Below are 24,955 nucleotides of genomic sequence, written 5' to 3'. Positions count from 1 at the left end.
GCTCAGTCGTAACTGTAACTGATACTGAGACTCTACTGACTGCGTGACTGGTAGACGGCGGTGGGTGGCGCAACAGGCCAAAACACAAATTCAAAACATAAACATGATTTGCAGACCGTAAAAATTTTTTAAATGCGAATATTCTGGCTGTACTATTGTTGTCGGTCAGATCAGTATGTTATATTAACATTATTCCTTAGTCTCTGTGACATATTAGGAGGATTTTACGACTATTTGCTTTAGATTTCTTACATATAGCTCCTTTAATTGACGTCTGATGTCATGTGTAGACCTTCCTGTTGGCATAAAACCTGCTGAGTGAAAGATTTTTTTGCATTCTAACTGCTAGAACAGTGAACTCTGACAAGTACTAAATGCCGTAAAGAATTAGTATTTAGTATGGATTTGGGGCCTGCCATATGTCTTAGGAAGAAGAACATACACTTTACAATTTTTTCTCACTCTGTTGTCATATACACACAGGCCTGAAATACACACACATGCATAAAAAGGACCTATACATGCATTAAAAGAAGAGATGTCACTTGGTCCCTGTGGGGACAGCCAGGTCCCTATGGACTGAGGGACTGCCGGCCCAAGAGTCATAATATATGCCACCATTACAGTTCTGCACTGAGGTTTTTGTCCTCAAATCACATCAAGCCCATCTGAAAAGAAGGTGTATTTCATGCTTCAGTGGCTCCACACAGCTGAAAACAATGCTCTCACTACTGTTCATTCAAAGGGATCTATTAGGCTCATTTTCAGGGTCAAACTTGTATTTCGGGTTTTCTACGAGAAACCAAGCAGCAAGCTCTGAGACTGTTTCCCAGATGTAAGCGTGCAGCTACACGTAGCAGTGTACTTGTAGCCAGGGAATGACTAACAGAGTATAGTGGTACTTTCTACCATGGAAAATAAACAAAAAGCTTCTAGATCAAAATCTTCACAACTGAACATGTTCCAGCAGCAGTATGATCCAGAATTAGGAAAAAAATGATAATATCAGCAACCAAGATTACATGTTTCCCTGAGGAATACCATTCATAATGTCACTGTACTGTTACCTTTACTCCCCGTCTTTGCCCAGTGTGAACTCACTGCAGGGTGTCACGGTACCATGACCACTGTAAAAATGCAAAGAAGAACCTTAGTTCTTAATTTGATGATTTGTTAATTATCAGGAATGTAGTACAATGTGATGGAAATAAATGCAGTGCTTTGTTGTTGTTTTTTTAATTAAATTTTGGGTAAAATGTTTTGGTACTTTTTTATTGATATTTTGTTTCTAGGAGATGCATCGTGAATAGGGCAGGGCGATATGCCAAAAAATACTATGACGTTCATTTTCCCCGTATTGATCGATATTGTTATTTATCACAATATATAATTTGATAATGCTGCGAGTTTGAAAAGGATCCAGATAATGTCTGACACCTGAAGAAACCAAATGATTTTCTAGCTTCCCACGGCACTCATCGTAAAGCTGGGGCGGAGCAGTTTGAGAAAAATATTTCCTGCCTGGAAGCTCGTACCTGCAGTCTTGCACTTTAATGAATTTCTTGAACCCGTCTGTGTCCACGTTGCTCATTATGTCTTTGGCCTGAAAGTGTGACACAGCGTCTGTTATATCTCTGCTCCTTTTCAATCGCTTCTCATACGGGGTAACAGCGGCAAAAGAGGACGCCATTGATTGCTGTTTTGGTGCAGCCCCGTTAGCGCTACCCGCGGCAGCAGAAGTACCAGGCCATTGAACACTTAACTGGTGGACAGTTTTGGCCTGAATTTTCATGCTCTCAGTGTAGTTGCTGGGATGCTGCCATTTCAGGTGATGGAAAAGTTTCCCGTCCAGGTTGGTGCCAACCGCCAACATATTTTCTTTGTCCATACGTCGTCACCTTTCAAGTAGCCAAACCACTTCCAAATTATTGACGTTGTTTAACCTTTTTTTTATCCACAATTTTGTGTTTTTGAGGATAACGCCTGCTCTTCTTTAGCTTCACCGCCACTTTGCTCCTCACTTCCACTCATTTTCCTGTCCCTCCATTATGTCCATGCTACTTTCAGTTCCCCCTCACCTTGGCTCAGTCACCTCAGCACAAACTTTGCAGTGAAAAATGGGCGTGTAGATCAAGTAAAAATGACTATAGTTTATTATCGTCATCCACACACATTTTATTGTGATCCTGTTTCGAGATAGTTTTATCGCCCAGCTCTAATTGTGAGTAAGGACCAGTCTTATTTTGATGCAAAGATTTGTACATTAGCAGGACTGTAGCACAACATGGACGTGAAAGCAGTGCTATATTTATTTAAATATGAAAGTGCGCTAAAAATATTTTGTCCCTAAAATCAATGAATAATCGGGATAAATAATCCTGATCTCAACATTGATCAAAATAATCATGATTATCATTTTGGCAGTGATCGTGCAGCTCTAGTAGCAGTGTACTTATGACTGAAAATAAGTGAAACAACTATATCTACAGTGAAAAATCACCAGTTAAAGCCTCTAAACCAGAATCTTCACAGTTAGATGTTCCTGCAGGAATATGTTCCGAAACTGGGGAGAAAATAACAAGATCATATGTTTTTCTGACGTTAGCATGTAGCTACATGTAGCAGTGTAGGCTAAACGATGTAACACTTGCAGTAACGTGCCTGGAGCAGATGACCATGTAAAGAAATCTGCCACTAGCAGATGCCAGCTGGTCATGAAAGTAGACAAGATGTTGATAACAGCGTATTCAGAACAGTCTGACGCCCGAGGGATTACTTTTACATACGTTTATCTCATTATATGAAACTTTGACGTTTATTGTGAACATGCAACATTATGACATTATATATATGACAGAGAATAAGAATATAGTTCTAGTTATGTTCCCCTTTAAACCAGCCATGCATGATGAGTAGTTGTGTTTTGTAAGGCATAAATGTTGTCTCCCTGCACAGCAGCAGTCACCCTCTTAGCGACCTTTGCACTTGTTGACGCACCCTCTGAGTGCGACGTCTCTTCACCATGTGTGTATGTTGTGAACTCTGGCCCTGGCAAACATTAAAGGACAAGCCCAGTCTGCTGCTATCATATGTCTCATGTGGTGTGAAAAGAGAGGGCCCGAGGGGTGGGGGTGGGTTGAGGATACTTTGGCTGAGGGGTTTTAGTTTCTTTAAAAAGAGCTTCAGATCTGCTGCCACAGGCCTCATAATCCAGTGTGTCGATCGTGTCGATTGTGTCCACGGTCTTTAGCCACTCTGCTGGTTGCTTTATAGGAGTGTGGTGCAGAATGGAGCTTCCCCAGCTGGAACAAATGAAGCTCCGCAGCTGTGACAGCGCAGGTGAGCTCACAGATGAACCGCCTTTGCATAGAGCATGCCAACAGAATACATAGAAGAGACGTTGCAGCAAGGTTTCTACTCTGCACATACTGACTGAGTGCAACACAGATGTATGAGAGTTGAAAATAGACTCCATGTGTCGTATTAAAGTCATTTCCTTGTTGAGTGAAGCAACTGCAGAAGTAGCTGGTGCATATAAATAGTAAGAAGTGCACAGGAAGAGAGCTGCAGGCAACTTTATAAACTTAATTGTTTGTTTACAGATAATAAAAGCTTTGCACACTTACGTGCACAAGCAATAACAATGCAGAGTGATTTTATGAGATAGTAAAAGAGCCAGGTACCCTGACAGGTCCTCGCCTCAAATAAAAACACATGTCAACACTTGGTTCTGCAAGATGATCACCAGAGAAAGCGGCCACTTCTGAGGGGCTGCTTACTGTGTAATATTGTTTCATATGCCTTAAAAAACTCCTCTGGTGCTTTAATGTGTGTGTGCAGTCTGTGCATGAGGCAGGGGAGATAGTGAGAGGAAGAGCACTCACTCCAGTCCCCCGTGGCTGTTGTTTTGGAGGATGTACTGAACTCCTTCTCAGGGCAAGCGCCCAGTAGAATAGCATGTGCAGTACCTTCTCTTATGCCAAAACAGGAAATACTTATCATTAGTGGCTATCGCTGCCCCGCTAATCACTGCCCAAGAGAGACTGCTTGTAAGACTTTGAACACTGGCCAAACTGGGTACATGATGTTCCCAGTTTGAAGTTAATGGAATGACTGACATTAAGGTTTGACATTAAGTGACCCCTTCTTTTGGGATTAGGCCGGAGAAGTTTCATATATCACACACAGGAAAAAAAGGTACAGCTGATTTTCTTTTGTCACTGGAAGGTGTTTAAAGGGTTGTTTGTCTGCTCAGAGCTGGGGCACATTCAATCTTGAAACGCTGTACACTGTTTTGCTGCGGTTTCTGGGTTGAAAGATGTTTCTCGAAATAGTGTGCAGCAGGCTTTGAGGTGTGTTGTCTCTCACTTGGTGGGTGTGTCAGAGATGTTACTCAGTCAGCAGTGATATGTGTATAAACCACATTCTGTAGATGTTTACTTATTGTAGGTACATTGTTTTGTGTAAATTACACACTTGCTTTGGCAATGTAAACACATGTTTCCCATGCCAATAAAGTCCCTTTGAACTCAATTGAACCCAACCTTAAGAAAAGGCAGCACCCTTGCAAAACACAACCGAGCTGGCTTGACAAACCCTAAAGCCCCAGTCAGAGATAATGGCGACCATGAAGGTGGTTATCAATTTGCTCTGTGAACCCAGGCTTTCTTTTCCAGGCTCTGTGGACGTTCCCATTAAAAGTCAAATGACGCACTGAAGGCGTCATTTGACTCTTGAGCTTCATCCCAAATCACATACTTTTTCTTTTTACTCGTGGTAGGTACTGCAGCTGCCCTTATAAAATGTGTACTGTTGCATGCAGTATGCACACAGCCAGGACAAACTACGTCATCATAACATTACGCCCTGAACTTCGACCCTGTTGCTCATATATTCGTTACCTTGGAGATAAAAGAGAAAGCTATTTACCAAGCTCTCCAGAGATGGAGGTCAACCCGCAGAGCTCTGCTGCATACATTTTAGATTCTAACATATTATAGTCATGACAGTAGAATAACATTATCATTTCTCTGTCTTTATTTTCAAAGTTTTGTCCTTTTGTTGTCTGTAATATTTATGATCATTTTTGTTCGCTTAAACGATTAATATTCCCATTATTACTATGACGTCTCTCAAATGCTCTGTTATCCGTCATTGCGGCATCTGACAGCTGTCAATGAGTTGTCAGGCTGTCATCTGTTTGCAGCTCAGTTAATGTGACTTTTCTTCTGCTGCACAAAGGATTGTGGGTCAGGAGAGCCAGAAAAACATGCTAGCCTGCATACTGCAAAATGCCACCAGATGCAGTAGAATAGTGGTTCCTAACTGGCGGGTCAGGAATCCATTCTGAATGGACAGAAAGTGACTTGCAAATATGTCATATTTGTAAAAAACACATTTTGTTTTTAAGTACAGTGAATTTCTGGCACAAAGCTTTTATTTTGGAGTGCCATTTCCTGCTTTTGGAGTAAGTGACCGATGGACAGCTGCGTAACAGAGACAGCAAACTAGCTTGACGACATGGCCCAACGCAAATATGACGCTGAATGTATTAATCTGTGTGGACCTTGAACTAATGACTAAGAAGAAATTTGGACCCCGTGGCTGGACCAGTTGGGAACCACTGCAGTAGAACATCCTGGTATTTTTGGCATACTGATTAATTGGTGACTCTAAATTGTCCGTAGGTGTGAATCGGAGTGTGAATGGTTGTCTGTCTCTATGTGTCAGCCCTGTGATAGTCTGGCGACCTGTCCAGGGTGAACCCTGCCTCTCGCCCAGTGTCAGCTGGGATAGGCTCCAGTTCACCGTGACCCTGTGCCAGGATAAGCGGTACGGAAAATGGATGAATGAATGATATACTGTAAGTCCCTGTGGGGGGGAAAAACCCAAAATGTAACGCGATACATACAGTAAGTGCTACTATAGTTACATGGCATTTAGATATCATTATGACTCACCTTGTTGGATTAAGTGTATTTATAATGTATTTCCTCAGCTGAGAATATGTATCACTCACAGACTGACACTGACTCTGGTACTTTGACTTTTGCTACTTTTAGTTCTTGCACTAAATTTAAATAGCAAAGTAATTTTACTTGTTATTTAGTATGTCGGTGACGATTCTCAGTCATCCAGGTCATGGTAATCATAAGTGCTTTATCGTAGGCAACTGGACTTGCTGGATTTTCAACTAACACCACATCCCTGTGCACTTTAAACCCAGTAACACACTGAGACATGAAACTTGTCCACCCCAAGGACAAAACACCCAGGCAGAAGCAGAGTAATGTCGTGTACGCAGTTCAGTGCAGCCAGGAATGCACAGATTTATACATTGGGGAAACAAAACAACCACTCCACAAGTGCATGGCACAGCACAGGAGAGCCTACGGGCCAAGACTCAGCTGTCTGCTTACATCTAAAGGAGAAGGGACACTCTTTCGAGGATAGCAGTGTGCACATCTTGGCCAGGGAAGACAGATGGTTTGAAAGAGGAGTAAAAGAAGCCATCAATGTCAAGCTGGAACGACCATCGTTAAATTGGGGGGGGCCTACGACACCACTTGTCACCCACCTACAATGCAGTCTTGGGATCCCTTCCCAGACGACTTCACACCCATTCACCCCTGGTCCCACCTGAGCCTAATGACTCACATGTGACCCCTATGACTCTGCAAGGGTTCACACCCACACAGGGTTTAAAGCCTGCAACTCCGTATCAGTAATTTAGAGAGAAACGCAAGCAAGTCCAGTTGCCTTATGATGTAATTAAGTATGTTTATATTGTGGTATTGTCTGTTTTACTGAAGTAAAGAATCTGAATGCGTCTTCCTAACCTCATCACATTATTAGCTGTGTAATCATACACTGGTCTGGATCAATATATCAATTCCATGATAAATAATCCAGTATTATTGATGCATAGTGAAAACATCAATAAATATTGTCCTCTTTAAGGTACGCCTTCATTTTGACATTCTCATAGCACGTTTGTGTCACTATTTCCATCTTAGCACGACTCCTTCCTGAACACTCACAGGGTTCAACGTTAATTTGTTTTTTAAGAAATCCACTTTACATAACTTTTTACTTGCTCCTAAATAAATTGCGGTTATCACATGATAACAAAGACTTAAGTTCATTGTCATGAAAAACAACCCCGTTTTATCTGGCTTGCTCTCAAACTACGTGTTGCACAGTTTGTTGCAAGTTAGTTTCGCCCACATCCTCTAATGCCACCCAATTTAACTCCTGTTCCCAGGATAATTAAAGTCCTCATTTGGGCCTCAGTTTATAAACGTTATCTTTACCTGCTGCCATTTTCTCTTGAGTGCCTGATTGGTATCGTGCATGTGCAACTCCCACTGGAGATGAGATGGAGACTAGATGGCTCACCCCTTAGCTACTTTCACATAATCATCTCTGAAATAAACAATGTCTTTAATTCTTTTTTCAACACTTGAACAACTGGGCAAGGGTGTTGCTAGATTTAATAGCCCAACGTAGCATTTTTCCTGCTGATCCTAATTGTTGAGTCCCTATTGAACGAGTGCTAGCTGCCTAGCGCCAAGGAGGACAATAGCAAGCAGCCAAGAAAAAGACAATGCATGTATTTGCTGATATCGTCTCATATTGATCACAGGCCTCTGAATTGAGTCAAATTGAAATTGTATCATGGCAGACTTTGTGATACCAGCAGATATTATATCGTTTCCAAAGAATTGATGTATCTCTGCGTGATGAAACCTGTGATTTACTCCCCTACTCATTATGTAATTGCAGTGAATTAAAGGTCCAGTGTGTAGAATTTAGATATATAATTGAGATATATTGACAGAAGTATGTCTTCTTTAGTGTATAAATACATGAATATAAGAATCGATGTGTATTTGTTACCTCTGAATGAGCCGTTTATATCTTCATAGGGAGCAGCTCCTCGTCTATGGAGATCACCATGTTGCACCGCCATGTTTCTACAGTAGCCCAGAACAGACAAACCAAACACTGGCTCTAGATAGGGCTTTTCACATTGGTCACTGTAGCTGGCACAACCTTTGCGACAAGAGTGTTGGAAAAACAGAGGTTTTTCTAACACACAGCTGCTTTATTCAGTGTTTTTACCAGTTTAAATCATGTGGTCCGGTTGTTTGGTAGAGGAAGAGACCTTTCTGGGTAATTTGGCTCACGGTAAAAAACGCCTGAACGTCTGAATCAGAGATAAGGTGAAGACACAATAAGTTGACAATAAAAAGTGAGCACACATTTGCAGGCGCTGGTTAAGCAGCCTGTCTGCGACGTACTAAACAGGGGCAGGAGAATCACTAATTTGTAACGTGAAACTGCTTTATTTAGTATTTTTTTTACAGGGTTCAGTCACCTGGTTCGTTTGTTTTATGGAGGAAAAGACCTCTGGCGATAAATCGTCTCCTGGTAAAAACCTCCTGAACAATGAACACTGAAGGAATTCTAACCTGGAGAAGTTTCAGCTGGTTGCAGTTTGCAATCCTCACCACTAGATGTCACTAAATCCTACAAACTGTTCCTTTAAGTGAAATGTTTTGACAGCTATTGGATGAATTGTGGTGCAGACATTCACGTCCCCTTTAAGATAAATTATACCAGCTTTCGTAATATTTTTATTTCTTCATCACGAGGACAAAATTTATATCTGTTTAATACTTTGGTTTACGACCAAATTTTTGCAGAACTAATGACGTTCAGCTGCACTTTGTGTTTAGTCCTTATTAGCACATTTAGCTCAAAGCACCGCTTTGCTTCAGTTCAACTTCACACAGCTGCAGACATGTCTGTTTAATTATGTTTGATGTAACATTCACATGACTCGTCAGTCACTGTCTTTGTGCTGATAGCATTTCTCAGACTTGAAATGACTTTCAAAATACATGCTAAGCCACAGGGAAAACTTGAAAACTGTCAAACTCATGACAACTTTAATGTCTGTATCTGTAACTGAGACAGTACGGTAGTAAAACCTAACACTCCCAAACCAATTTAGTCTTAAGCACTGACGCTTCTCAGAAAAAATCCAATCGGGTTTTCAGCCAGTATTTATTGATTATTCAGAGAGCACCACAGTAAGTAATCAATTTTGCCTGTCAGACCGTAATGAATGTGATGGATGAATCAGTTGATATGCTGCAGTGCTGGACGTGGAACCACTCTTAGCTGAAATTAATGGATTAATGGATACAGGATGGGTGGAGCTGACTTCACAGGGACGATTCTTAATATTTCAGCCCATATGCTACCCCCCCCTCTAAATACATCTATGAAGTTATTTCACTGAAGGATTTACACCCACTCTCCGGGGTGAATTCTTCCCCACACAATGGAGCAGGCAGTCTGAGTATTATTTCACATCTGCTTTTATTAATGGCAGCTTGAGTGGGATGATTTAGATGATGAGCTGAAGCCCAGTTTCCACATGCACACAACATTTTAATATGCCCTTTTTTTTTAAAGCATCAGAGGAAATGGCATGATTAACTTGTTACTTTTATTGCTGCAGTGACAGTTTAATAACCCCAAACAATAACTATGCACTTCTCAGAGTATCCCAGATTTAACATTAAGGTTTAAACTGCCCTCTAGTGGTAAGAAAGGAGAAGCCCTGCTCTGAACTGCATGGTTTGATAAACAAGCTGTGTGTGCAGGATCAACTGTGCTCATCTGAATTCATGAGAGGTTCCCACCTTTGTTATAATTGTCTCACATGACTGTCGCTCCTACTCTCACTGAAAAACCAGCTGTGTCACCACAACAGATGCACAGGCCGGTGGATTTGAACGCTACTCTGCTGTCTGACATCACCTCAGAGGTTTTGGCAGCTTCCCTCGGGCCTTTTTAAGTCATGAAACATACGGAGAGGCAGACAAGCAGCATGGCCTCGGGTCTGCTCCCCCAGCCTCCTGCCTTCCAAGTACTTCTCCTTAGCAACAGTCAGCTGACCTGCAGTAGGTAGTGTTCAGTGAAGCACACACAGGCACACGGAGCTGAGCGCCCCAGTCGTCCGCGCTCACTCCTCCACCTGCCACTCAGGCCTCATGGCTCTCACCATTAACACAGAGCAGAAAAAACTCACTCAGACTCCTCTGCTCAAGATCTGGGTGCCATGGATGGGCTGCAACCTGAACCGCAGGAGAGGATGTAAGTGCAGCGGAAACAAATATAGACAAAGAAACATCTATTCTCTCTTGCTGCTGTTTGTTTTACCTCTACTTTAACTCATTCTTATTTCAGCAGATGAAGCTAGTGTTTTCTTTAACACCTCCAGCAGCGATTTATGTCTGTCATGCTGCTGAATCTTTTCAGGACTGAGCGCAGGCCTGTCGAGGGGACGCAGGTAGGCGGGCAGCAGTCTGAAAGACAGAGGAGTCAGTCATGGGATGACAGCCAGGCTGGACCAAGCCAAGTCCGAGCTGGCTCTCTGTTCAGTGTCTGACGTGGGCCTTTGAGCTTTTTGCTGAGGCAGCATACTCCATTCATAATCGAACAGCCTGGAGGCTCTGTCCCTGTCCCTGTTTAGACACACACAGGCCATACGGGTACTTTTTGTGGGTACAGCTAACTGGCAAGCATCCCTGCAGTCTGCCTTATAAATTAGTGGCATTTTTTTTGAGACAGACAAGCATGCAACAACTGAGTCATGACTGGGTAAGGACCACACAGACACTTTGAAATTATTTTAAGAAAAATATCAGGTTTGTGTGGAAGTTTCTGAGCTTCTTTTTTCTTCATTGTAACATTAAATAATTGTGAGTAGTGACACAGTCTGCACCTGAACCTTAGATCTGTCCATTAACATGTTGATAGCTGAGCTGATCTGTCACCACCTGCAGTGAGTAGCAGATTAGGAGTGTTTTGTTCTTGTGATTGTCAGCCATATGGTGCAGCACACTGTGCTGATCTGGTTGTTTCTAAGGTGTGACCACCTGAGGAGGAGGAGAAGCATCTGGTTAGTGAAAGTTGTCCTTCACTTCTTTAAAGGAGTATTTAAGTAAAGTTTAATGTCCTGTTTTGGTGTCTATTTGTTTTCATTCGGACAGTTTTCTGTGTCAGGTGCTGCTGACCCATTACACTAGTTTGCAGACATTTGAGCCGCACCTCTGAGCTCCTCTTCTCTCTCTCTTAATTAATGAAGATTACCTTGGCAGTGACACACTGAACGCACATCCTGCAGCACAGAGCCTCATGGAATCGTCTGGGTTGCATTTAAAGGGATAGTTCAGATTTTTTGAAGTGGGGTTGTATGAGGTACTTATTCATAGTCAGGGTATTACCTACAGTAGATGTCCTGCTGGGGACAGGTCAGCAGCAAAATGTGTTTTAGCCACCTAAAAAAGTCTATCAGTTTAAGTGTGTTAAACACTGATGGGGAAGCCTTGAATGGATTCAGTTCCTCATCTATGCTCTCGACAAATCCACCAGAATCCATTGACAAAAACAGTCATTTTAGCTTGTTGAACATGAGAGTTGCTGTTCTACCACTGCCTCCATCAGTTAGTATGTTTGTGTGATTGGGTGACTTTGGTGAATCCAAATGAACCCTTTTGAATGCCGAAGTCACACAACAACACAAACAAACTACCTGTTCAGAGCAGCGGTAGACCAGCAGCTCCTGTGTTCAGTGAAGTTAAATCAGCGTTTTTCTCAATGGAGTCTGGCTTTGAAATCGCTGTCTGACAGCAAGTTAAAGCAGTGAAAATATTGTAAATGTAGCATACACTTAAACTGATAATGATGTTTTTATTGGGTATGACTTTTTAAGGTGGCTAAAGTACGTTTTATTGCTGCCCTTATCAGTACATTGCTAAGCTTCTGTGCCGGTACGCCTGCCTGCTTCTCCAAATTACAGGCGTGCTGAACAGCATCTACTATATGTACTACACTGATGATAGATAAGTACCTCATATAGCCCCATTTCAAAAGATTCAAACCACCCCTTTAACCATCTGAACACAAGGATGTATGCTCGTCTGCGGAAGGATGTGTCACATGCACAACAGTAACGCTTAAATTCCAACATCGGCAGCGTTCACTAACCGTTGCTTTATGTTATTGTGTGTTTGTCTTCATCTCAGCCTCAGTGCCTCAGTTTTGTAACTGTCCCACACTGATCGTGATGGTGGGGTTGCCAGCCAGAGGGAAGACGTACATTTCCAAGAAGCTCACTCGCTACCTGAACTGGATCGGAGTTCCCACAAAAAGTCAGTTCTCAGAGTGAATTCTTGAATCCTGGTTATAATTTTTTTTTAAAAGAGACAATGAGTTAACTGTTTCAATGTTAATTACAGTGTGACTTAATCATACATTGAACGCCATCCGAAAAAAAGAAATCTATATTTTGTTTCCCTCCTCCAACCAGTGTTTAACGTGGGCCAGTACCGCAGGGAGGCCGTCAAGATCTATAAGAACTTTGAGTTCTTTAAACCTGACAATGAGGAGGCCATGAGGATCCGCAAGTAAGAATGATAAATGCCAAATTAGACAGATGTTACTGTTATTGATATTATTAGTTTTATGTGATCTGATTTCTAGTGTCATTTTCATGCCACATTCATCATTGACTTTTCCAGTTTTCTCTACTTTACCAATACGAGTGTAACTTCTTTTCAGGGCCTGTGCATCAGCCGCCCTCAAAGACGTCGCTGCCTACTTCTCAAAGGAACAGGGACAAGTAGCCGTGAGTAAGAGGACAACTGAAACTGTCCCTCTAATCACAATTAAACACGCTCATAAATTATTTATTTGTGTTTGTGTTTTACTTATCACTTCAGGTGATGAGTCTCACTGACATTAAAGGGACACAGATTTGACACATAGAGATCTGTCTACAGGTCGTAGGCAGCACCACTCAGCCTGTGAAATCAGTCGTATAAGGTCTTCTGTGGACAACCATATTGATGTCTTTGTGATGTCATCAGAGTTATCACAGTATGGACTTGAAGACTACAAATTTATAACACAAAAGGGGCGGAGAGTTTAAAAGATGTAGCATTTACCTGAGAGGTATGGGCTAATAAAAGACACAATGAAGTTGCATTATTAGACTGTGGGATCCAATGTTTTTGCTTGACCCATATCGTGACGAAAAGCCAAAATAGGGCGGTCGCCCCCCCCTCGTGGCCCAATTGTTGAAAAACGCTCGCTAAAGTGCCCTCCTGGGAGCCAAAATGCACACTAAAGTGCCCTTTTTTTTCTTTTCGCCCCTACCCTTCAAAAAGTCTGTGCACGCCACCGAAACACAGGACAATTGTGCAGTCCCATGTCCCAGCAGGCACCTGTAGGCATACGTGATTAAAAACAGTCTGAGCAGAGAAGATAATTAGCAAGTGGGACAAGAAATTATTGAATTATTGAAGTACAGTAAATTTCTGGCACAGAGCTTTTATTTTGAAGTGCCGTCTCCTGCTGTAGAGTGAGTGACTAACAGACAGCTACTTGTCAGAGACAACACTAGCTTAAGACATGGCCAAACACAAGCATGACGCTGGATAAATTAAAGTGTGTGGCCCTTGAACTAATGGCTAAGGAGAAATCTGGACCCCGTAACTGGACCAGTTGGGAACCACTGGTTTTAGGAATATTCTACCCCCCAAATTCTACCATTTGTATATTAATTACTCACCCGTGTTACGATGAATTTGTGAAGAGCCTCCACAGTGAACAAAGAATCCCAAAACCGGAAAAATACTTAAAGAACTGAAGTCATATGGGTCCACATTTAACAAATCAAAACCATATTAAAACATCTGTTAACAAACTTTCACACACTCGTGCAGTATAATCCAAGTATCATTTATCAAGTTGTTTGCGCAGTTCTTCCCAAACAGACAGCCTTTAATGATGGGTAACTGAAATTAACCTGAAACCTAACTTTTCTTTCTTAAAAGTCAGACTCTGTTAACATAAATTCTAATTTTACCTCAGTGAACACAGGAGCTGCTTGTCCACCACTGCCTGGCTGTTATTGTGTGACTTTGGTGAATCCAAACTAACCCTTGAAACACCAAAGGCACACAATAACACAAGCAAACTAACTGATCAAGGCAGTGGTGGACCAGCAGCTCCCGTGCTCACTGAGGTAAAATTACTGTTTTTATCAGTGGAGTCTGGCTTTGTAGAGAACATAGACTCTTCTTGATTGATTTTCGTGGAGGCATGCAAGATAAACACAGTTTCCTTCATAAATTCAAGGTAACACCTGTTAAGTTATTGATAAATGGTCATCTGGGGAATTAAGTCTTCTTTTCTGACATGTGTATTTTAATCTACAGTATCATGGTGTGCCCAGTGGCCTCGTGGGTAGAGCAGGCTTCCCATTTACAAAGGCAGTGTCCTTGCTCAATTCCAGCCTGCATCATCGTTAAAAAAGTCTATCATATCATATATAGCAGGACGTAAAGGCTTTAACAACCTAAAGTCTTCTTTTATAGTTCAGATGCTTGATTGTGAACAGTCATTATGAATATTGTAAATGTGCTTTATTTGCCAGTATTATAAGGATGTATTGATCACGCCTCGCTCCTGTCCCATGCAGGTATTTGATGCTACCAACACTACGAGGGAGAGGAGGGCAATCATCCTTAGTTATGCAAAGGAGAGGGGCTACAAAGTGGGTACATATGTTTATGTTGGACATTTTGGGAAATTGCTTATTATATCCTAAAAAGGATACTGTATATTTCATTTATATTACATTTATATTTTGTTTGCAGGTGTTCTTTGTGGAATCACTCTGTGATGACCCAGACATCATTACAGAGAATATTAAGGTCAGTCAAGTTTATATAATGTAGATGTTTGCAGAGGCTGTAGGGATAACATGTTCTCAATTAAATTCCAAAACTGTCTTTCCTCTCCAGCAAGTAAAATTTGGGAGTCCAGATTATGCGAATTGTGACATAGATGAGGCCATGAAAGACTTCAGGCAGCGCATTGAGTGCTACAAGGCCAGCTACATGTCCATTGACGATGAGAAGGACAGGTACTGACCCATGATGCTTTTTCTTCCTGTGAGATCAAAACCATAGTCTCACAAAAGAGTCTTTTCCCCAACAAATTAATTTCATAGTTTGTTTCCTCAATGCTGACTTTGAACAGGAATCTCTCCTACATCAAGATCTTTGACGTGGGCAATAGATATGTGGTAAACCTGGTCCAGGACCACATTCAAAGCAGGATAGTCTACTACCTCATGAACATCCATGTCACACCGAGATCCATCTACCTGAGCCGCCACGGAGAGAGCGAACTCAACCTGTTAGGTCGCATTGGTGGAGATTCAGGCCTCTCCCCTCGAGGACTGCAGGTGAGAGGATTACACTGTTCCAGTGAAGGATGTATTTGGATCCTTTAAGTAAAAGTACTGATACCGCACCGTAAAAATACTCTGTTACAAGTGAAAATCCTGCATTGAAAATGTAAAGGTTAACTTTTGAGTCTGAGTGACTCATGGAAACGATAATGTTTGAAACTTGAAACTCTTGAAGCCAGCAGCCATGCAACAGGCTGCAGTGTAACTACTCAGAGCTAGGGGTCGACAGATATTATTATATCGATTATCCATGCCGATATTATGAATTTTTAGGGTTATCAGTATCTGTGATTTTTTCCAACGATATCCCGATATACAGTTTTCTTTTCCTTAGCTGAGCTGTTTTGCCCCTGGCGTGCTTCTCACTGCCTCCACGTACCACTCTAGGCTCTTAAAAGCAAACTCAAGATCTACCTTTTTAGCCTGGCTTTTAATTGAGCTCTCCTTTATTTTATTTTATTTTATTATTATTATTTATTTTATTTTTTTATTTTTTATTTTTTAAATATTGTAGTTATGATTATTGTGTATTTATTTATTTATTTATTTTTATTGATCTGTTTTTATTCAGCTGGCATATTCTTCAACTTTGTTACTTATTTATTTTCCTATTTATTGAAAGTTCTAAAATTTAGTTCTTTATTCTGAGTTTTTATCCTGCCTCTGGTGTTTCCTTACTCATGATAGCGTTTCCTCAGTTACCGTTTTTATGAGTGCTGTTATAATAGCCTGCTACTGTTTAGTCCTTACCATTACAGTCTCTGAATTTATGTGTGCGTCTAAGTGTGTGTGTGTGTGTGTGTGTGTGTAGCTGTTGTAAATATCGGCTATCGGTATCTCTGTTTCATAATAAGTGGTATCGGCATCGGCTCTGAAAAAACCATATCAGTCGATCCCTACTCAAAGCATTTGTGCACCATCATTTTACGTCCACTAAAAGGGCTTGTTTTTAAAACTGACAGGCTCAGAGTGTCTGACAACATTATGAAATGGATCCCTACAGAGACAGACCTTTTTGTTAAACAGTAAGATCCTGTTTGTTTCACCAGATAAAGCCTCAAAATTGCTCTTGTCAAACCCACCAGACTCCATCAGAATAAACAGTAAGTAGCACTTCATTCAAAAAAACCTCTATCAAAACTCACAAAAGCCATCTTCCACAAACTCTGGTTTGATTTCAATCAATCAATCAATTTTATTTATAAAGCCCAATATCACAAATCACAATTTGCCTCACAGGGCTTTACAGCATACGACATCCCTCTGTCCTTAGGACCCTCGCAGCGGATAAGGAAAAACTCCCCAAAAAAACCCTTTAACGGGGAAAAAAACGGTAGAAACCTCAGGAAGAGATTTAAATAAATCCTTAATTCACCAAGTTAGATGTGAAAATATACTGGGTCTATAGAGGCTAAAATCACTGTTCACAGAGTGGCAGTTTTGTATAAAGCTGCCACTAATGATTATTTTCATTAGGGATTAATCTGTTGATTATTGTCTCCATTAATCTATTGATTATTTGATTTCTAAAAATTCTGACAATAGTGAGAAACTGCATCACAATGACCCAGAGCCCAAAGTGACACCTTCACACTGTTTGTTTTTGTCCAAACAACAGTACAATTCTTAACATTTTTTCAACTAATTAAAAAAAATAAAAAAGAAGCAGAAAATCCTCACGCTTTTGAAGCTGGAATCATGAAATGTTTTTACAGGAAAATTACTCAAATGATCCATATAGTGGGCGGCACAGTGGTGAAGTGGTTAGCATTGTCTCCTCACAGCAAGAGGTAGCTTTAGGGTGGTGGGTGGGGGAGCCCTCCCGTGTGGAGTCCACATGCTCTCCCTGTGTCAGCATGGGTTTCCTCCAGGGGCTCCAGCTTCCTCCCACAGTCCAAAGACATGCAGGTTAACTGGTGACTCTAAATTGTCCGTAGGTGTGAATGTGAGTGTGAATGGTTGTCTGTCTCTATGTGTCAGCCCTGTGATAGTCTGGTGACCTGTCCAGGGTGCACCCTGCCTCTCGCCCAGTGTCAGCTGGGGTAGATGATAAAATGTATGAATGATCAAAATAGATATCAATGAATTTTCTGTTAATCAACTAATTGTTTCAGCTGTACTTGTAGAAACTGTTGAGAGAGAATTCACTACAAAACCTATTTTATAAGCGCTTTGTATATTTTGTGTGCAAAAGTAAAGTAACTACAGTAGTAACTAAAACTGTAGTGAAGTAAAAAGTACAGTTTTCGCTCTGAAATGTAGAGGAGTAGAAGTAAGAAGTTGCATGAAAAGAAGTCAAGTAAAGTACAAGTGTCTTTACTTTGTAATAAAGTACAGTGCTTAAGTAAATGCACTGAGATTCCACCAATACGCTGCACAGATGGCGTTTATGAAGCTTTAGCATTTTATGAAAACACACACAATTAACACATTTTATTAAGCAGAAAATGATCAATTCTAAACTGTTTGTGCTCATTGTTTCCAGTATGCGAACGCCTTGGCGACCTTCATCAAAGGTCAGAATATCAAAGACCTGAAGGTGTGGACGAGCCACATGAAGAGGACCATCCAGACTGCAGAAGCTCTGGGAGTCCAGTATGAGCAGTGGAAGGCCCTCAATGAGATAGACGCTGTGAGTTTATGAAGTACATCTCTACGTCCTAAAACATTATGAAGCTGGTTTTATGTTTCTAGATGACGGTTTGAGATAAGTTCATTTAAGGTTGAATGACAGACTGTGTGTTTGGGGGTTATAATACAAAGAGTAATCACACTCCAAATGATTGAGGTTGACTTTAGAGCTGCAAACCAGAAGATCATCTGTTGTTCTTATGGTGATGCTACCTTTTCTCACTAAGGGTGTATGTGAGGAGTTAACCTACGAGGAGATTCAGGAGAATTTCCCAGAAGAGTTTGCACTGAGAGACCAGGACAAGTACCGTTATCGTTACCCCAAGGGTGAGGTAAGTGCTCCTCTCAATATACACTCTGTTGGTCGGTCGGTTGGTCGGTCGTTCGGTTGGTTGGTCCACAAACATTTCCCCACCGTTTGGGGGCCACAGTTTTGCCCTAGGAGGCTGAGATTTGGCATGGAGGTCAAGTGTGAGTGTAGGTGTGTTTGTGTTCATGCCAGTGGGCTAATTAGGAGCAATGGGGGTGAGAGCATTACTTCCAAATGGATTCACAGATTTGCCCAAGAGTTTGTAAAAAGATTGTTCACGAGCCAAAGGACAGCTGATTAACTGTTCATGCCAGTTGGCGAAAAGGGGCAAGGCATAGATGGAGGCAGGTACACTGTCACAGCTGTTGCGAATTTTGATGAGGACACTGATACATTTGATATTTGTCTGTGAAATATAAAGCTTCAGTCAGGGGACAGTTAGCTTAGCTTAGCTTAGCTTAGCATAAAGACTGGGAACAGAGGGTGAACTGTTAGCCTGGCTCTGTCCAAACTCTGGATAACAAAGTTGTGGTTTCATGAGGGGTTTCATGTCTGACTGTTACTTGGCTGGCAAGCTCACATTGGTGGTAACATTCCAGGAAGCCACTGCGGGTTTTTTAACATATAAACAAGCAAGCAGTGGTAAATAAGTACTTAGATCTTTTACTTAAGTAAAAAGAACAATACTACAGTGTAGAAATACTCTACATGCATTCAAAATTTTACTGAATTCTCTCACCAAGAAAGGGAATTTGTGTATTTCCTAAAATGTTGAACTGTTCCTTTAGAGGCTTTGTTTAAGAGTCACATATTCATTATAAGATAATCTGGACAAAGTCATGTGGGGTCAGTTGATAATGTTTACTTGGCCGTGTTAAGTGGACTGAGAGGGTTAGCTGGAAAGAGTCTGGTTGAATAATTGATGACCTCTTTAATAATTCCGTCTCTTTTCCAGTCCTATGAGGACATGGTCCATCGTCTGGAGCCGGTGATCATGGAGCTGGAGAGGCAGGAAAACGTCCTGGTCATCTGCCACCAGGCTGTGTTTCGCTGCCTGCTGGCCTACTTTCTAGACAAACCTGCAGGTGCAGAAATCCAGGCTTGTAACACAATATTACATGACATTGTTTCAAAACCACAAAAACTCCTAACAAGCTTTATCTCCCTCCCCCTGAAGACGAGCTGCCTTATCTACGATGCCCCCTTCACACGGTGCTCAAACTCACACCAATAGCTTACGGTACGTGATGAATGCTTGAGTGTGTGACATATCCAATCTCTGTAAATCTCTCCCTGACTGTCTGGCTCTCTCTTCAATCTCAGGCTGTAAAGTTGAGTCGTTTTTCCTCAATATTGAAGCAGTCAACACACACAGAGAGAGGCCAGTGGTAAGTTTCCACATGCACACGTTCGTCATAATAAATACTTAGCTTTGCCAACTATTCTGTGGTGCATTACATAAATAAATACTTAGCTTTGCCAACTATTCTGTGGTGCATTACATACGTCGCATGGAAGGCAGCAATGTTTAGTAATGTGTGTATTGATGGAATGAACATGTACAGTGGTGAGGAGGGAGCAAAATATGGCTGAAGTCATTTTATTTTTTCATATTAGGATGACAAACAAAAGTACTTATCACCACATTCTCAGACTTTAAAGTTTAAGTGTTTTTTAAAGATTATTCTTAGGACTTCTTTGCCTTTATTATAGTGCGGTTGTAGGGTGACAGGAAAGGAGGGACAGGGGGGTGGTACACAGCAAAGGGCTACAGGTTGGGGCGCCTGGTGGCTTAGTCGGTAGAGCAGGCGTCCCATACATGAAGGCAATGTCCTTGCTACAGTTTCTGCAGGCTCGACTCCAGCCTGCAGCCCTTTGCTGCCTCTCTTTTACCCCCTTTCACACTCAGACTGTCCTGTCTAATACAGGCAAAAAGCCCAAAAAATAATCTTTGAGGAAAAAAAGGACCACGGGTTGTATTTGAACCTTGGCTGCTGCAAAGGACTCAGCCTACATGGGGCCCACACTCACACCTTTAAGTGAAACTTAAAAAAAAAAGTGTCACACTCCTCCTGTCGTAATGAAATGTTTAATTCATAAGCAGTACGGCTGTACCCACGCTCAATTCTGCACACTTAAATTCTTTGCTGCTGCAGCCTCAGGCCAGTGTTAGTTAAATTTGACAACTTTAAGTTAAGTTTGCTTTTAGTGGAGTGAGTTTGCCGACTTGTGTATTCATGCTGCTCTTACACTGCGTTTTAACATGTCATAGATGACCATGGAGATGTAGTTAAAGTAAATGACAGGAAATGCAGTGTCATGTTATCCTGTAATTGCCACGTGTGGCTGCAGTGGTCGCTGCTCAGCAGAGGTTACATCTCCAGACTGCAGACTGATTCTGTACAGTATGTACTGTAATGTTTAGCAGTCAGTATACAAAAGAAAATGAACACACATAACTGCTTCATACTACAGGACTTTGATTATATTAAACTTTATTATCATTGCACAGAGAACAATGACAGTAAGGGGTAGATATAAATATACTAAGATGCACAGTATTGAACATATTTTTACACAACTAGTTTCTAATTTCTTCATGTGTATTTAATAACCACTGCAGTGTCACATGATGTTCCTCCTGGGATCGATTACATGACTCTGACAGTGTGGACAGTGTGATATAGGTCAGCTAGATATAAACAGTATCAACAGTACAACATGTGCAGCAGTTGCAGTCTCAGCTCATTTAAAAAAGGAGGTTTATAATTACTCATCCACTGTTGCACTTTGTTTCATAGACAGATGATATGGTTTTCATGATTTCCTTCTCATTTCTACATTGTCCATATATTTATATCTTTCTCAAAGCATGCACAATACTTTATATACATCCTCTGTATTTATTTTCATTGTATGTAATTTGACATGTTTGTGGTGCACCACTGAGCCGTCATGTTGACTGTGTATTGTTTCGAGTTGATTCTAGCAGGGTGGAGCACTGTTGCCAAAGCAAACATTGCCTCCATGGACAATAACGTTTATTTTATCTTATCTGCTTTAGATGAGATATATAGAGAGTATAGATGTAATAATAAATATGTACACAATGACTGCAAGTTAAACTTAAATATAGAGTAAAAAATAGGATTTTTTCTTTTTGGAGCTGTTTCACCACCCAAAATATAGATGTATACAGTATATATAAACTAAGCACAAAACGTAAGGAAATTTGTGTTTGGTAGATTATTTCTTGGTTGTAACAATTCTTCTTGGCAATAAATCTTATACCGTTGGAAAGTCTGTTTATTTCCCTTTTAAATGGTGCCACATTTGTAAGGAAGATGCATTTGTGGGATGAGCAGCAGAGCTGAGTGTGTGGGTTGCGCCCATGAAAAATTTGCCAAATCTTCTCTGTTGACTCTTGTTTGGTGTTGTTTGGTGGACTGGATGATTGAAGTCTGAAGAAACAAGACATATTGGCAATTTAACAAGTTATTCATTAACGAACCGGAGCCTCAGTAGCGTGTGGAAGAACCATACACAGCCACAACAGCCTGGCACCTCCTCCTCATGCTGGTCACCAGCCTGGTCACACACTGCTGTGGGATGGCATCCCATTCTTCAACCAGCATTTGTCGCAAGTCAGCCAACGTGGTTATGTTGGTCACTCTGGCACGAACAGCACGCCCAAGCTGAGTGTGTGTTCAATGGGGTTGAGGTCAGGACTGCTGGCAGGCCATTCCATCCTCTCCACTCCCAAATTCTGGAGGTAGTCTCTGATAAACCCCGCTCTGTGGGGGCGAGCGTTTACATCTTGATAGAGTTCGGTCCCAGACTGCAGAGATATGGGATTGTCACTGGTTGCAGAATTTCATCTCGATATCTCTATGGTGATTGTCAGCACCTGGGGGAACCAGAAGCTCAAAACAAGAGTCAATAGCAACAGCAAAAAAGAAAGCTGTTTGGCATTTGGCAAATTTTTCATGGGCGCAACCCACATACCCAGCTCTGCTGCTCATCCCACAAATGCATGTTCCTTACAATGTGGCATCATTTAAAAGGGAAATAAACAGACTTTCCAACGGTATAAGATTTATTGCCAAGAAGCTTTGTTACAACAAAGAAATAATCTACCAAACACAAATTTCCTTAATTTTTGTGCTAAGTTTATATATATATATATATATATATATATAAACAGTGTGTATGTATATATATATCCCAGCTGTCAGCGACCTCCCTCCATTATTTCCAGCCTTGCATTGTGGGAGAATAGTTCCCACAGCACACCTAAAAATTGGCTGTACTTTACTGTGTGGTGTCTGCTTTGAGTATATGCTTAATTTTCTCACCTCTCCAGTGTGAACACAGTCAGTATGTATGTAGTTTGGTTACGGGACATGCTAACAGTCTTTAAAGTGACTCTTTGTGTTGCTGCCGTTGCAGAATGTCAACGTCAACAGAAACCGTGAGGAGGCTCTGCAGACTGTTCCTGACCACATATAAATGCTGATCTGTGAGGAAAGCATCACACTCATGTGAAACTGGACGAGTTAATGCTTCTGTTAGCTTCACTAAATATTATAGATGCACTCCAGTGAGGGCTGATTGTGTGAAAACAGAAGACGGGGGGGGTCTGTGAGGCAGAAGACGAGATGTTTAGCAGCCTGTAACAGAAGCACATGGACCCCTCTCTGAACGCGCAGGTGCAGGAAGTTCTGTTTGCAACATGAATGTGAAATGTTTCTGTGTCTTATCAGACTAGAGTTTACTTTTTTCAACATTTTAAACGTGTCACGTTGTTTACAAATGATGTAGAGAAGGAAAGTAATGCACTGTGTTAGGCTGAGAAGTATGGAAGTAAATATGAGACGTAAGTATTTTGATTTTGACAGCCACTGAATATATCAAGTCACATCCACGTCTGAGGCCTTGGCTCTTGCCCCTGTGCGGGTTGGGAGTGAGTTCAATCAATCAATCAATTTTATTTATAAAGCCCAATATCACAAATCACAGTTTGCCTCACAGGGCTTTACAGCATACGGCATCCCTCTGTCCTTAGGACCCTCACAGCGGATAAGGAAAAACTCCCCAAAAAACCGCCTTTAACGGAGTTACTGCCCCAAGTGAGGGAGTTCAAGTATCTCAGGGTCTTGTTCATGAGTGAGGGTAGAATGGAGCGTGACATGGATCAGCAGTTTGGTGTGGCATCTGCAGTGATGTGGGTGCCGCGCCGGACCGTCATGTTGAAGAGAGAGCTGAGTCAAAGCTTTCAATTTACTGGTTCATCCACGTCCCAGCCCTCACCTATGGTCATGAGCTCTGGGTAGTGACCAGAAGAATGAGATCGCGGATACAAGCGGCCAAAAGGAGTTTCCTTCGTGAGGTGTCTGGGCTCAGCCTTAGAGATAGGGTGAGGGGCTCGGAGTAGAGCCGCTGCTCCTTCGTGTCAAAAGGGGTCAGTTGAGGTGGTTCAACATCTGATCAGGATCCTCCTGGGCGCCTCCTGTTAGAGGTGTTCTGGGCACGTCCCACTGGTAGGAGGCCCCGGGACAGACCCAGAACACGCTGGAGGGATTACATATCTCATCTGGCCTGGGAACACCTCAGGGTCCCTCAGGAGGAGCTGGAAAGCGTTGCTGGGGAGACAGACATCTGGAATACTTTGCTCAGCCCACTGCCCCCACGACCCGCCTTTGGATAAGTCGATGAAAATGGATGGATGAATATAGCGTTGAGGTAAAAATGTATTTTTTCTGAATTCATCCTTTAAAAATAGATTTATAAAATTCAGATCCTAAAAAATAAGTTTAATAGTTAAAAAAAAAAAAAAAAGATTCAGGTTGCTCAAATTTGTCAGATTCAACATCCAGGCTACCGTAGACAGGACAGGCAATCAAGCATGAATGTTTTGACCAGTTGAATTTGACTGATGTTTGAGATTAATCAAATTTATGTAACTTGAAGCTTTTTTTTTTTTTTTTTTCAATAATGAAACTTGAATTTTCAGGTCTGAATTTGACCAGTCGAATTTGAGCAATCTGAAACTTTATTTAATTTCCTTAATTTCTTTTTTTAATTATGAAACTTGAATTTGTGATAATTTACATTTTTTAATTTAATGATTTTTTTTTAAAGTTAGCAAATCAAGAACATTCATCTTATAATTTCGGAGAGGTGAATTCAGCACAAATAAATTTAGATATGTGATTTTTAAAGTTAAAACTTCAATGCTTTGAATTCAGTTATGTTCAGATTTCAGTATTAAATATCCAGTTGCTGTTGAAAGTTCAAATATTTCATGTCACTCATTTGCTTCCATAGGGAATAAAACATGTAACCAGATGTAGGGAGGTTGTCACTGTGACTGTTGCACAGATAATATGTTGATGATTTAATGATAAAGGAGGCAGTCAGCACCACGGACAGCACCCAAACAAACATGTTGTAGATTTGGGAACTTGTCTGTAACGTTTGTAGATGAGACGCTGATGTAAATAAATAAACCTCAGAAAATAACTTTACAGGTCCAGTTTGTGTTGGCTTGGCAGCTCTGTAGTGTTGTTAACTCTCCCACAGAGAAGCTGAAGTTAAATTTAACAACGTGTTCCCTGCAGCCAATAATAATAAAGGGTCTGTGTGGGGGAAAAGGCTCTCACTCGCATTTGGAA

General features: G+C 41.3%; 1 protein-coding gene across 3 annotated transcripts; it reads left to right on the top strand.

The window, feature by feature from the left end:
* The first annotated feature begins 3,098 nt into the window (after positions 1-3,098).
* Positions 3,099-24,940, top strand: pfkfb1 (6-phosphofructo-2-kinase/fructose-2,6-biphosphatase 1). Of its 3 annotated transcripts, none has more exons than XM_050065826.1 (14): positions 3,099-3,339; positions 12,105-12,230; positions 12,389-12,485; positions 12,640-12,706; positions 14,564-14,638; positions 14,742-14,798; positions 14,889-15,010; positions 15,127-15,334; positions 17,826-17,972; positions 18,199-18,303; positions 19,237-19,366; positions 19,459-19,521; positions 19,605-19,669; positions 22,731-24,939. In XM_050065826.1, the coding sequence occupies exons 1-14, from the start codon at positions 3,288-3,290 to the stop codon at positions 22,788-22,790; spliced, it is 1,374 nt and encodes a 457-aa protein (XP_049921783.1). In that variant the 5' UTR covers positions 3,099-3,287; the 3' UTR covers positions 22,791-24,939. The 3 variants fall into 3 exon arrangements, with proteins under 3 accessions (XP_049921783.1, XP_049921782.1, XP_049921784.1); XM_050065825.1 differs by lacking the exon at positions 3,099-3,339 and adding an exon at positions 9,825-10,170 and having other exon boundaries at positions 22,731-24,940; XM_050065827.1 differs by lacking the exon at positions 3,099-3,339 and adding an exon at positions 10,545-10,677 and having other exon boundaries at positions 22,731-24,940.
* Positions 24,941-24,955: the final 15 nt, after the last annotated feature.

This window comes from Epinephelus moara, chromosome 16 (assembly GCF_006386435.1).
Source record: "Epinephelus moara isolate mb chromosome 16, YSFRI_EMoa_1.0, whole genome shotgun sequence".
Classification (NCBI taxonomy): Eukaryota; Metazoa; Chordata; class Actinopteri; order Perciformes; family Serranidae; genus Epinephelus; species Epinephelus moara.
Note: the sequence above shows the minus strand (reverse complement) of the source record. Positions and strands in the feature narration are given on the sequence as shown.